General features: G+C 40.5%; 1 protein-coding gene across 3 annotated transcripts in view; it reads left to right on the top strand.

The window, feature by feature from the left end:
- Positions 1 to 13,511, top strand: part of cacna1ba (calcium channel, voltage-dependent, N type, alpha 1B subunit, a) — a 927,013-nt gene that overhangs the window by 680,262 nt on the left and 233,240 nt on the right. For 2 of the 3 annotated variants that reach the window (XM_072240684.1, XM_072240686.1), the window contains 4 exons: positions 1,900 to 1,953; positions 7,879 to 8,082; positions 12,349 to 12,461; positions 12,550 to 12,662. In XM_072240684.1, coding sequence (XP_072096785.1) covers positions 1,900 to 1,953; positions 7,879 to 8,082; positions 12,349 to 12,461; positions 12,550 to 12,662 — 484 coding nt within the window. The remainder of the gene's footprint in view (positions 1 to 1,899; positions 1,954 to 7,878; positions 8,083 to 12,348; positions 12,462 to 12,549; positions 12,663 to 13,511) is intronic. The other variant, XM_072240685.1, reaches the window with a different exon arrangement.

Raw genomic sequence — 13,511 nt, 5'->3', positions numbered from 1 at the left:
AGTGCTCGGTTTGGCTTACTTCTACGTGGCTCCAGCAAAGTCTACTGAAATACTGTATCTAATGTTGGTGGTGCTCTCCAATTCTTGGTTTAGAGTTATACAGCATACAAACAGCCCTTTGGCACACCAAAGCTCAAAGTTCAAAGTAAATTTATTGTTATCAAACTATATATATAAAATATCACCATATATAACGCGGAGATTCATTGCCTTGTGAGCATTCACAGTGAATACAAGAAACACAACAGAATCAATGAAACATACCCAACAGGATAGACAAACAACCAACGTGCAAAAGACAACAAACTGTGCAAATACAAAATGAAATAATAAATAAATAGATAAACAAACAAACAACCAAGAAAGCAACAAATATAGAGAACATGAGATGAAGAGTGCTTGGAAGTGAGTCCATAGGTTGTGAGATAGTTGAGTGAAGTTATCCTCTCTGGTTCAAGAGCCTGATGGTTGAAGGGTAATAACTGTTCCTGAGGCTTCTGTACCTTCTCCCTGATGGCAGCAGTGAAAGGAGGGCATGGCCTGGATGGTGGGGCGGGGGTTCTTGTTGATGCTCTCTGCTCCCCTGTGACAGCACTTTGTGTAGATGTGTGCAATGGTGGGGAGGGTTTTATCCGTGATCGACTGGGCCGGATCCACTACTTTTTGTAGGCTTTTCTATTCCAGGCACTGGGGTTTTAATACCAGGCTGTGATGCAACCAGTCAAAATACTCTTCACCACATGCCTGTAAAAGTTTGTCAAGGTTTTAGCTATCATACCAAATCTTTGCAAATTTCTAAGGAAGTAGAGACATTGCCATGCTTTCTTCATAATGGCGCTTACATGCTGGGCCCAGGACAGATGCTTGGAAATGATAACTTCAAGGAACTTAAAGTTGCTGACCCCCTCCACTTCTGATCCCCTGATGACACCGTGCCAATATCAAACATTGAAGGCATCCTGTCTGGATGCATAGCAGCTTGTTATGGGAACTGCTCTGTACATGACCGCAAGAAACTGCAGAGCTGAGGACACAGCTCAGCACATCATGGAAACCAGCCTCCCCTCTTTGGGACTTTGTCTATATTTCTCACTGCCTCGGTAAAACAGCGGGCATAATCAACGATCCCACCCACCTCCAACTATTCTTCTTCTCTCCTCTCCCATCAGGCACAAGATACATGTGGCAGAAAGTACGTACATCTCCTATCCCATTATAATCAGACTCTTCAATGTCCCTCTTGTAGGATAAGATGGATTCTTGACCTCATAATCTACCTTGTTATGTTCTAAGGATGTTATTGTTTACCTACTTTGCACTTTTTCTATAGCTGTTATGCTTTATTCTATATTGTTATAATTTTCCTTATTCTGTCTGAATGCACTGTGTAATGATGAAATCTGTATGAACAGTATGCAAGGCAAGCTTTTCATTATATCTTGGTACATGTGACAATAATAAGCCAATATCAATAGCAGTCTTTAGAGAACAAGGAGCAAGCCGTCTTGGGTGTGAACTGTAGCCCCTTCACATAGTAGGGCTTATCATGCTGGTAAAGGTGGGTTCAGCCAAGAGTCAGTGTGTTCAAGGGCAGATCCCAGAAGAGAACAGCTTATGTCAAAGCATCAGAAACTATGTGTGTTAGCATGAAATTCAGAAAAGGCATTTCAATTGTCAGGGTTAGAAGTCAGGTACAGCCCCAGATGACCTTGCACCATGGAGTTAGTGAGGGAAGTGGTAGGATTTCAGACTCTAGCGTCCGTGCAGCGAAACGAGTTGGGAGGGAACTGCATGCAGCATGCTTTGTGGGTTTACATTTCTGTAAGACAGCACATTTTGTTACGAATGTTTTTTTTTTCTTTTTTAAAAGAAGAGCTGCACTCTTTCTTTTTTTTTAAGGACCTGGAGCGGATCCGAAGCCTGCAGCAGTTTCTGTAGATGACGCCAGCAGCAGTTAGTGTTACTTTAATTATTTCTGCATCTCCTCACCAACATTTCACTTTGAGCTTTTTTGAAGGATGGGCATGTGTGTGACTTTCTGAGGGGAGCACTAAGCAGCACAGTCCATCATTACCTGTCGTTAAAGGTTACAAACACTTATATCACTCAAACTCCCATCATTTTACCACCCTATGTGTCTCTCTCTGAGCCACCCTCCTGTGAGTATGGTTTGGGGATTTGCCTCGCCTGTGTTCTCCTTTTTTTTTCTTTACAAGGATTTAATAACTTTCAAAGTATTCCAGTTTAACACTAGCATCTTCTGTTGAGAAGGAAGACACTTCTGTTCACCCAGAATCAGTAGTCTATATGTACCATCTGCCCTTGTCCTGTCTTATCTGACTACCTGCAAAACAGTGATTTAACTGAATAAATCGTCCTCATGACAGTTTCCCTTCCTGTTAGAGCACAGGTCAGAGTGAGCACCATTAAACATCAAGCATCTTACTAATTAAACCTAATGGCCAAATGTTTCTTTTTCTGCCTCGACAACCTTTTTGTAAACTTTGAACATCTATTCCAACCTGAGGGAGCAGATCTTGAATCTAACAGATTGTTAAAGAAATCAGGACTGGATTCACCAAGTATGTTTGTTTGAGGACTAAAGTGGAATCATGTCATCTAGGCTTGATACCACATTCTGTTTCGACATTCTTTGTTAATATGTATTTTCCATAATATATTTCTTAAGATAGTTGAGAGTGAGTAGCTATATTATGTTTCAGACAGATTATCTGAAAGCGGGCAAATTAGCATGAAATTAATAATCAATATGTGTACTTTAATTTAACACTTACATGCACCTCCTAAAGTAAATTATTGTGTCCTCGTTATTAGTGATAGTACCAAATGCTTCAAACAGCACTCATCAACTCCTTATAATGAAGGATGGCAAGTTTAAGGCTATATCCGATAAGACCGTATCCAATATCAACAGGAACACTGAAAGTTATGATGGAAATCTAGAACTTAATCAGAACATCTCTGCACCTCAGTACAATTAAACTTGCTCACTTAACCCCAATTTGACTAGAAACAGTCCCTTATCTTTGGTCCCTGTCTATAGCATGCCATCACTTTACACACTATAAGTGCAGTTAGTGGCCTCTGGTACCTAATAATGTGGCCACTGAGAGTATGCTTGTGTCTTCAGCTGCTGTGGCCCATCCACTTCAAGGTTTGAAATGTTTTGCATTCAGACATGCTCTTCTGCACACCACTGTTGTAATGCATGGTCATTTGAGCTATTGGCATTTTCCTGACAGCTTTAACCAGTCCGGCCATACTCCTCTGAACTCTCTCATCAACAAGGTGTTTTACCTCACAGAACTACCACTCACTGCACATCTCTAGAGACAGTTGTGAGCAAAAATCCCAAGAGATAGCAGTTTCTGAGATACTCAAGCCACCACGTCTGGCGCCAACGATCATTCCGTGGTCAAAGCAGCTTAGATCACATTTCTTCCCCATTCTGATGCTTGCTCTGAACAACAATTGAACCTCATGACCACGTCATAAACAGAATCTGAATCAGAATCAGGTTTGTTGTCACCGGCATGTGATGTGAGATTTGCAGCAGTTCAATTGCAATACATAATCTAGCAGAGAAAAAAAAAGTAATAATAATTATGTTTTTATGCATTGAGTGGCTGCCACATAATTAGCTGATTACATATTTGCATTAACGAGTAGGTATACAGGTGTATCTAATAAAGTGGCCTCTAAGTGTATTCTATTGCTATTACTGTTTAAGTATTATAAAGGTTAAATTAATTAAGAAAATGTCAGCAAATTTAATAATCTCTCTACATTCTGATGCTAATTTTGCTTTTTTCCCCCCTGCTAAACTATTTCAAATTATCAAATAAGTCAAGCCAAACTACTAGAACAGAATAGCACTAGAGGCTTTTTTTCCACATTACTATGTAATTACTCTGAACTACTTACAATTAACAGAGAATGACTGTACTTAAGATGGATATACAGGGAATTGTTCTTTCATCTGACCATGGCTTAGTGAACAACAAGGCAGCTCAGGTCACAAACTCTGCAGATTAAGCTGGCAATCTTAAACAATAAGAACTAAAAAAAATCAAAGAGCCATCAAATTTTAACATAAGAAATGTCATTATGTGGTCTTTTGTTTTACTTTCCTATTTCCCTCCACTGATTCTTTTGACACTGAAGTTCTTGGCGCTCTCCTGCAGCTGCTTCGATGCCTCTGGTTTAGGGAAGAATGCAATCACAAATTGGTCAACCAGGTTATATAAAAATGAATCTTCTTCACAGTGATGTCTGAAATGTGGCACCTAATAGCTCCAAGTGGGCACCGCTGGTGTGTGAGTTTGGTAATGTCAATTTCTTATTTCCTGCTGACATTCCTAGGATGTGAGCATTCCCAGGATTGCTCATGAGTTGAAAAGCTTGTCGCCCTTTTCAGAGAGCAACTGGGACTTCGAACAGCAGCCTGGTAGTCTCTATTATGACTCAATATTCCCATTTTTATTTAATTATTACATTCATATCTTAGAGTTGTACAGTACAGAATCTGATCGCTCAGCCCTCCACGTCCACGCCGACACTTCTGCCCATCTGCACTAATTCCATTTGTCCACATTAAGACTGTATCATTCTATGCCTATTTTAATGTCTATCTGAATATTTTTGAAACACAACGATTGCATCTAACTCCACCACCTCCCTGAGCAGCGCATTCCAAATATCAACCACTCTGTGTAAAAAAAACTTACTCCTCAGCACCTCTTTCCAAGTCCTTTGTGTTTTGCAGACCTCCATCGTGGGGAAAAGAGATTGACCCTACTCTGTCTACCCTGCCTATGCCTGTCATCTTATAAGTTTCTATCAGGTCACTCCTCATCCTCCTATGTTCCAGGGAAGACAGGCCCATCCTACATAACTTCTCCCCATAACTGAGGTCCTCCAATCGGGGTACCAACTTGGCTGATTCCTTCTGCATTTTCTCCAGCACAATTGGATTCTTCCAATAGTGTGGTGACAGGAATTGCTTACGATAATCCAAATATGATCTAACCAGTACTTCATAATGTTGAAACATTCCATCCCAATTCTTATTTGCTCTAACAAGTGAAGACAAGCACGTCATATGGCTTCTTCTCCACCCCATCAACCTATGAGGCCAGGTTGACTTTTGGGACACAACATTCCTTGGTGCTCCACCATGTACTGTATCTTTGTTGACTTCTCAAAGCCCATCACCTTGTACTTGTTTGGATTACATTCTATCTGCGAATCTTCCATCAACTTCCCAACTGCTGCCTAGTATTGAAATTGCCCAGTTCTTGTAGTTTAAAATATGTCATTGAGCAGACAATCTAACCATCACAGTGCTGGTTGAATAATATAACCAGACTCCTACCAGATCTCCATTTCAATCTCTTTTTAATCCTTCAAAGCACACATAGATTAAAAAAAAACAACTGCAGCATCAGGATAAACGAGATTGCTTTTGGAAGTGTGTAGCAGGGCATGTCATGTCATCAGCAATCTTTCAGCACATCAGCATGACATAGGCTATTGTGCGAATGTTGTCACATCTCAGCATCTCATTTACGTGGTAACCAGGGCAAAAAAATGACTGATACAAGGGGTCACAATTTTAAGGTGATTGGAGGAAAGTATGGACAGGATGTCAGAGGTAGGTGTTCTTTACACAGAGAATGGTGGGTCTATGGAATATGCTGCCGGGGTGATGGTAGAAGCAGATACATTAGGGACATTTAAGAAACTCATAGATAGACACATGGATGAAAGAAAAATAGAGGACTGTGTGGGAGAGAAGTGATAGAATGATCTTGGAGTAGAATAAAAAGGTCAGCACAACATTATGGGCTGAAGGGCCTGTACTTTCTCTATGTTCCATGTACCAATGTTAAACAAGCTTGCTTTGTGAACACATCTTTCTGAAGGAAATGTTTGTCCGAAAACAAAGACTTGCCTCAAGTTCAGTTCAGTTTTGAACAACTTAGACACTTAAAGCATTATGTTCCCAGAACAAGCAATTTAAAATTGCTGAGAGACTGATTGCTTTTGACACATAAGCAGGGGAATTAAGTAATCAGTTTACTTGGATGTTGTTTGCCAGGTGCTCATGAAATATTTTGAAATAATTACTGTTCTATTTAAGCTCTGCATGTTAAAATTCACACCCATTATATTAAAAGAATGCACGGCAGAGTTAGACTCTATCGAGATGATTTTGGAACATCAGTCAACTGGTAAAGTAACACGCCCATGGAGAGTAAGGTTCTGGCTTCATCTGCACACTAGGCCCCTCAGTCTCAGCTCGGCTTTGTATCAGGTGGAAGCAGTGTTCTGACAGAGTGGAGAGAAGGTCGGAGTAATTGGAAACAACCACTTGGCTTGTCTGACTATGAATGTCTCGTGCCTGCCCACTGCCCAGGGCATCTCTGGCCCTCCTGTCAGAGACCCTGTTATTTGGCTAGAAGTGACTTTCAATACTGGTGAAAGGCAAAGGTGCAGAATGATTTCAGATCAAGATAGGAAAGTGATCATGTCCTTCTTAATGAACTTTTGGAACGATCTTGTTGGAGTATGGCATGTTTTTTAAACCTGGCCTCATCAAAGCATTTCAGGCTTAGCTGTAACCAGACATTAGATTCAGGAGAAAGCATAGGAACAGAGAAGGACTATGTTTTCACCAATTCACATCTGTTCTACAGGAATATTCAGTACTGATTGCAATAGTAATTTTCCTATAGGTGCTGTTGAGGTTGGAGGTGAATTAAAAAATTCTGTACTCAGACTGGTAGATTTTTTGCTGTTGTTAGATAGGGCATTAATGGTTATGAAGAGAGACGAGTAAATGGAGTATGGTACAGATCTAACTGAAGGGTGCAGTGGACTGGAAGATCTGAAGACATCTTTCTTGCCCCGGTGCCGCATATCTTGGAAATAAACGTACATATCAACGAGAGGCCCGTTCACCTGTCCCAGTTATGCCTAACGATAAGGCTGGGAACTTACTGCCAATTATGAGCTACATTGCTCTGTTTACTTGTGCTCACTCTGAACTCTCCAACAAGCTGCGCCCGAGCTTATTTCGCTGGAGATCCAAAGGGATACCAAGGGTTTCCACTCCCCCAGTCCTGATTCAACCAGTCAAGCAGCCTGCTGGATTACTTTCATCTCCTCAGCCCTCATCAGCTGCCTGACACAATTCACTCTCCTCCTCCCCACAAACTAGTATTGCAGACAACCCTGAGCTACACAGGCAAAATGCTGGATGAAATCAGGAAGTCAGGCAGCATCTATGGTGGGGAATAAACAGTTGAGATTGTGGGCCAAGATTTTGACTGCCTATTCTCCTCCATAGGTGCTGCTTGACGTGCTGAAATCCTCCAGCATTTTGTGTGTGTCGCTCAAGGCTTCCAGCATCTGCAGAATCTCTTGTGTTTACAGTGAACGTTGGTTCCTGCAGAGGCTCTGATTGTTTACCCATACATATACCTAGGACCTTTGATTCCACTACCAGCCAGTAATTAAAATGAAATTGGTGCTGTCATGATCAATTAACTGACAGCAGCTTGTTCAAAAGAGACTGAATGCATAATTATGCTTATTCGGAAAGCACAAAAGCAGATTTGAAATAAGCAGTTACAAATGAGCTTTCAAGATGCTGAACAAAAAAAGGCTCATGGTCAAAACACTCTCCCTACTGTATTCCAGAAAATCTTAATGACATATTTAGCTTTAAAATAAGGTTAAACCTCTGGGCATCGCTTGAGTTTAGAACAAATTCTTCTGTAGAACATGATCTGAAGTTTACGAAGTCTGTGCGGACGTATTGAATTTTATTTCAATTTTTCTCGCTTTTCCCAGGATTCACCCGGCCCAGCCTGAAAAGTGTTAAAAATGAGAGATCTTCATACTTCCGAAGAAAAGAGAAGAGGTTTCGATTCTTTATTAGGCGCATGGTGAAATCACAGAGTTTTTATTGGATAGTACTCTGCGTGGTGGGGCTGAACACTCTTTGTGTTGCCATTGTCCACTATGACCAGCCACTGTGGCTCACTGAGGCACTATGTAAGTGTGTGCACAGCTTATTTTCATGTACTTTTTCACTTTCCTTTAAAATATTCGGTTCATTGATTCCAAAGAAAACTGTCAAGCTCATTATCTTTGTGTTTAAAGAGGAATTTCACTTTACTTGGGTAAAGGATGATTTATTCAGAGTTACAAATAACATTACTCAGCAGGAGTTTGCTGGATTTCTGGGAGATGTCACAGAATACTTCTTCCTTTGGGAGAGACCGCACTATTTTTACTCCTCTCCCACTTGTCAATGCCGACTTGATCGAATTCAGATTAAACACCAATGCAGTGTGTTACCCATAAATCCCGACCATGCAGGACATGACATTGCAGATGTACTCAATGCTTGCTTTAGTCATGATCACTTTTTAAAACTGGTAATCTTGAAATCATTGAGTTTGAACATAAATGTAAAAAAATCTATGCAAGATTAAATTTCTCAATTATTGGAAAGAATTTTTGAAAAATATAGATCTTCTGTAAATCAGGGTGACCACAACTTATGCTACATATTGCGACCTTTCATGTCTGTGGGATGGTTCCCAGGAGTAGACAGGGTTAAACGCAATTACAGTAGCTTCCTCAATCTGGTCATCTGATTGTGGAACCGAGCTGCATGAGCAAGACAGCAGGTTAGGTAATACACGACCAATACCCCAGCGTAAGACAGAGATCAATGCTTTATACTTGGTCACTTTACCTTCAAAAATGACTTTTGAAAATTCCCGTTGTTAGTGCTTGATCCATTTTGTAACTCAAAGTGCTCTCAACCTTTATATTAATTGCATTGTTGGAGGAAATGGCAACCTAGGGCTAAAGCATCAGTCATTGTTATTACAAGACCATAGATTCACACCACGACCTTGACTACACTTCCTCTCACCCTACCTCCTGTAAGGACTCCATTCCAGTCTCATTGTTCCTCCGTCTCTGATGAAACATTATGCAAGACATATTCCTGAGTTATGCCTTGCCCGCCAACATGGTGGACAGGCCCCTTGAGTACAAATCATAATTTTCCCACACCTCTGCTCTCACCTCTTGTCTCCTTGGACAGAGCCAAAACAGATCTCTCCTCCCAGCCCTTCCATTCGGCAGTCCACATTCAATGGATCACTCTTCACAATTTCTACTCCTTCCCTTCCAGCAGTTTGAGGGTACCCTATGATTCTTGACTCACCATTCCCTCGTTCATCTTTACCAGTGATAGATATTAGCTTCTATCTCATATTTGCTATGCTTGCTTTCTAAATAACAGCTGCCACTTGTAAGATCAGAAACAGATGTAATTAACTTACAACTAACAGTTTGTTTAACTTCTGGTGCTAAATGGAAGTCAACCTTCAGTTCCTAAAGTGTAAATGGAAAGCAGTAATCAGATTGAAGTTAAAAAAATATTGTCTGTAGAATCTCTTTGCAAATAAGCTTTGTAGATAGTAGAAACTCTGTGGCAAGGAGATGCTAGTCACTGTGCCTGCTTTATTATTGCTCAAGGATGCAGTATAAGGCAACAGTTGTTTAACTTGGGTTCTTTCAAACAACAAGCTGACTCCTATGTTGCTTAGTTCAAGTAAGCTTACAGAACAGATTGATGATAGTATTTAGCTTATCAATATTTGATGTGTTTATAGTTGGAAGGATTTTATGTGCTCAAGGAAGTTAGCTTTCACAGCATTTACAGCATTAATTGTGGTGTGAACGTTAAGCTGAGGTCTTTGTGTCCGAAAGTGTTTTTGAGACCATTTGTGTTAAAAGGATATATGAGGAAAGATCATATACGTGTGAGGTCACCCAAGTGGCTGAAAAAAAGTATAAATGTATAGAGCAGTTTCAGCTTCTTTTGGAATGGGGTAAAGAACATCAAGAACCAATGAAGGAAACAAGGGGTGAATAAGGATTCATTCCTCCAGCTTCGGTTCCTGCGACAGACGACTCGTTCGTCTGCAACTCGAGGGTATGTCTTTTTAGCTTATAGGAATTGTACCTGTGCTTTGGAAATCCTTCATGTTTAGTCCATTATACCAAAGAAATGTTTTGTCCTTTATCATTTGTGTTTGAGAACTTCTTTGGGCTTTCTGCTTTTTGCTTTGAGTTTTAGAAATCATTTGTGTTTTAGGAAATAGTTTGTAATTGGAAATGTTTTATAATGTTTCAAGATTCAAGATAAGATAGAAATCCTCTGTGAGTTTTAACTGTGTTTTCAGAATGTTGTTTGGATTTAAAAGTGTATCACTGAAAATACAAATGAACTGTGTTTTAAACCACTTAGTTAGCTGGAAGTATCTTCTCCTTGGTAGGGAGAGAGAACCCACTGCTCGAATAGCAGATATCCCACCTCTTCCGGAGGTTCTGGGAGTCTCCCGCATAGTGATAGTGGCTCCCTGATGCCTGCAAATTATGTACAATATCCCGGAAATCGATTTTTTTTGACAGCGAGCAAGCGAGAGAGAGAGAGAGAGCGCCATGGCAGAGTGTTCCAAAAAAAGAAAATATAAAATGTACATCACTCCAGACTACACTAAAGTGTACCCCTGCCTAATAGGGGTCAAGAATAATGACAGTGTTGCTCACTGTACTGTTTGCAACAGTGACTTTTCTATTGCCCATGGTGGGTTAAAACTGTAAAAGACATGTTGAGGTGAGTTTATCAGGTGTCATTCGTTCATTAGCATAGCTCACGTTATTTAAACTAGCTGGCTAGCTGCTAAGGAGCTACTCTATTGCAGACATCCCACCTCTCCCGGAAGTTCTGGGAGTCTCCTGCAAATTGATGGTGCTACCTCCCTGAAATGAGTTTTTGCAGGGTGGGGTGTCTGGAATAGTGGGTATTGGCAGCTAAACTCACTGTGGAGAATAAACAGGAAAGTAAAGTAGTTTTTGAAGATTGAATAGTTACAGTATTATCTCCCTTTAGTGAGGGTACTCGTGACTATTTATATCTGAGAGCTAAATGGATTTGTCTGGTTTGGAACTCCACGGTCAGCAAACCCAACAATATCACAGCTTTCCCTGTGGAACAGTTTGCTGCCACAGCAGCAGATGCAACACTTGCTCTCTCATCCCTTTCATTTCCTCCATCCAGGGAGCCAAATAGTATTTCCAGATGAAGCCACAATTCAAGTGGAACCTCTTCCAAACCAGTGCGCTGGAAATGCAGACTCGGTGACTGGTTTTCAGACTGCTTGAGCTCAATCCACAGGAGAGACCATGAGCTTCCAGTGCCCACCATTTTAATTCAGCCTACTCTCTTTCTCTGTCTCACCTGCCCATGGTCTCCCGCTCTGTGACACTGAGACCCAACACAGGCTCAAGGAACAGCAGCACGTCTTCTGTCTAGGCATTTTGTAGCCTTCTGGATTCAGTATTGAACTCTCCAGCTTCTAATGACACTTTCTGTGCTCATTGCTCTGGCCATTTCTGCTGTTAGTGTTTGTCTGCAATACTGGCTCAGTTTATTTTTCCAGTTCATTTACATTTTTCTGCTCTCCATAAGCACTCCTTGCCCTGCTATTTGCAACACATCACACTCTTTTTGTCAATCTCTAGCCGACTCATTAACAACTCATTCCCATAGCAACCTTGACTTCAACCTATCACACATGTACCCCTTGTCCCACCTGCAGCACCGTTGACTTCACTGCAACTCAAACCATCTTCTCATCTCCTTTCTCAATCTTTCAGTGTCCTGGGACACTTGCCTCTGAACTGCATCACTTATCCACTTTGAGTTCTGGCAGGCTTTACAGGACCAGTTTCTTTGTAACAGTTATAAGACCATAAGACCATAAGACAAAGGAGCAGAAGTAGGCCATTCGGCCCATCGGGTCTGCTCCGCCATTTTATTACTAGAAGTTATTGAAATTTTGATAATGAAATATTAATTTGGTATCTCTGCTCACTTGATCTGTCAGAATTAGACTCTTTGTTTCTTCTTGTTACACTTTTCCTTTGAACTATTTCGATGTTTTCTCTATCCTTGTAAGAGCCTTACCCTTGCTGTAGGTCTTTATTTCACAATGAACCTTAGCCCTTTTGTCCTCCCTCTTCAGTTTCCAGTTACTTAATGTGTTTTAGTATTATTCTCTAAATTAATAAATGGATAATTTAAAACTAATATAAGATTGATTAGGATACCCTTCTTTATGTGGGAGATTATCTGAGTTTGGGATATTAAAAGCAGAATCTGTTGCATCAATTCAGGGTAGGGCAAATAAACAGTTAAGTACTGGAGAATATAAACTTTCATTTTTGTTTCAGATTTTGCTGAGTTTGTTTTCCTTGGGCTTTTTCTAACTGAGATGTCCTTGAAGATGTATGGTTTGGGCCCAAGAAACTACTTCCATTCTTCATTCAACTGTTTTGATTTTGGGGTAAGATTAATCTTGTTGGCTTGCAAGCAGCCAGTGAAATTATTAATGTTAATAGCTCACGAACTCAAGATGTGTTGTATTTTCTCAGGTGATAGTTGGTAGTATTTTTGAAGTCATTTGGGCAGCTGTGAAGCCAGGTACCTCATTTGGGATAAGCGTTCTGAGAGCTCTCCGATTACTCAGAATCTTCAAAGTAACCAAGTAAGGAGAATTTTACTATTGTAAACGTTTTTGCTTACTTTATTCAGTTTGTGATGGGCTATGCCATTAACATTTTATTAAGCCTGCAGCCCCACATACCCCCAACATCTCCTAGTGGACCTACGCAGTTAGATTTAACTTGTCCCAGATTTTCATTAACCTGCCATTTTTTCTCAAACAATCAGAGAGAGATCAATGCACATAAACATGCAACGTGCATTGTTAGCTTTCTAGCTACAAATTATCCTTTCTTCTTGGGTAGACTCCTTAGACAGTACCTGCCAAACCTGGGACTTCTACCAGCTGGAAGAACCAGGACAACGAAAGCATGGGAGCACACTGTTACTATCACCGGGCCAAAATCCTGGAATCCACTGCTAGCACTGTTGTGGGTACACCCACATCCCAAAGGGTACAGCAGTTCAAGAAAGTACCCCCACCTTCTCCAGGGTAATTAGGGATGGACAATTAAATGCTGGCTCAGCCTGTGAATAAGAAAGAAACAGATAAAAATGTGGGTTGTAGTGGTAGGATATTTAATCTGAGTAATCCCAAATCCTTCAATGATTTTCGAGTGTACCTGTAGTATCCTGCAATGGAATACTATTCAAGGAGACAATTAACCCATTGTACATCTGGTAGCTCTTGGATGAAACAGTCTCATTAGTCTTAACAACTGTAACACAATTGTTAATAACAATGCCATTTTAAGAAATTCTTTTCTTACCAGTTTTCCATGGAGAACATAAGTTGAACAATAATGCTGTTTCTATAGTTCTTCATGAGCTCATTAATATATATTGATCCACTTCCCTTTTATCATACCTTGAATAGACTAATACTTCTGGG

The sequence above is a fragment of the Mobula birostris genome, chromosome 22 (assembly GCF_030028105.1).
Source record: "Mobula birostris isolate sMobBir1 chromosome 22, sMobBir1.hap1, whole genome shotgun sequence".
In the NCBI taxonomy this organism is placed as follows: domain Eukaryota; kingdom Metazoa; phylum Chordata; class Chondrichthyes; order Myliobatiformes; family Myliobatidae; genus Mobula; species Mobula birostris.
The sequence above is the reverse complement of the archived record's forward strand: the minus strand, read 5'-3'. Positions and strand labels throughout refer to the sequence as shown.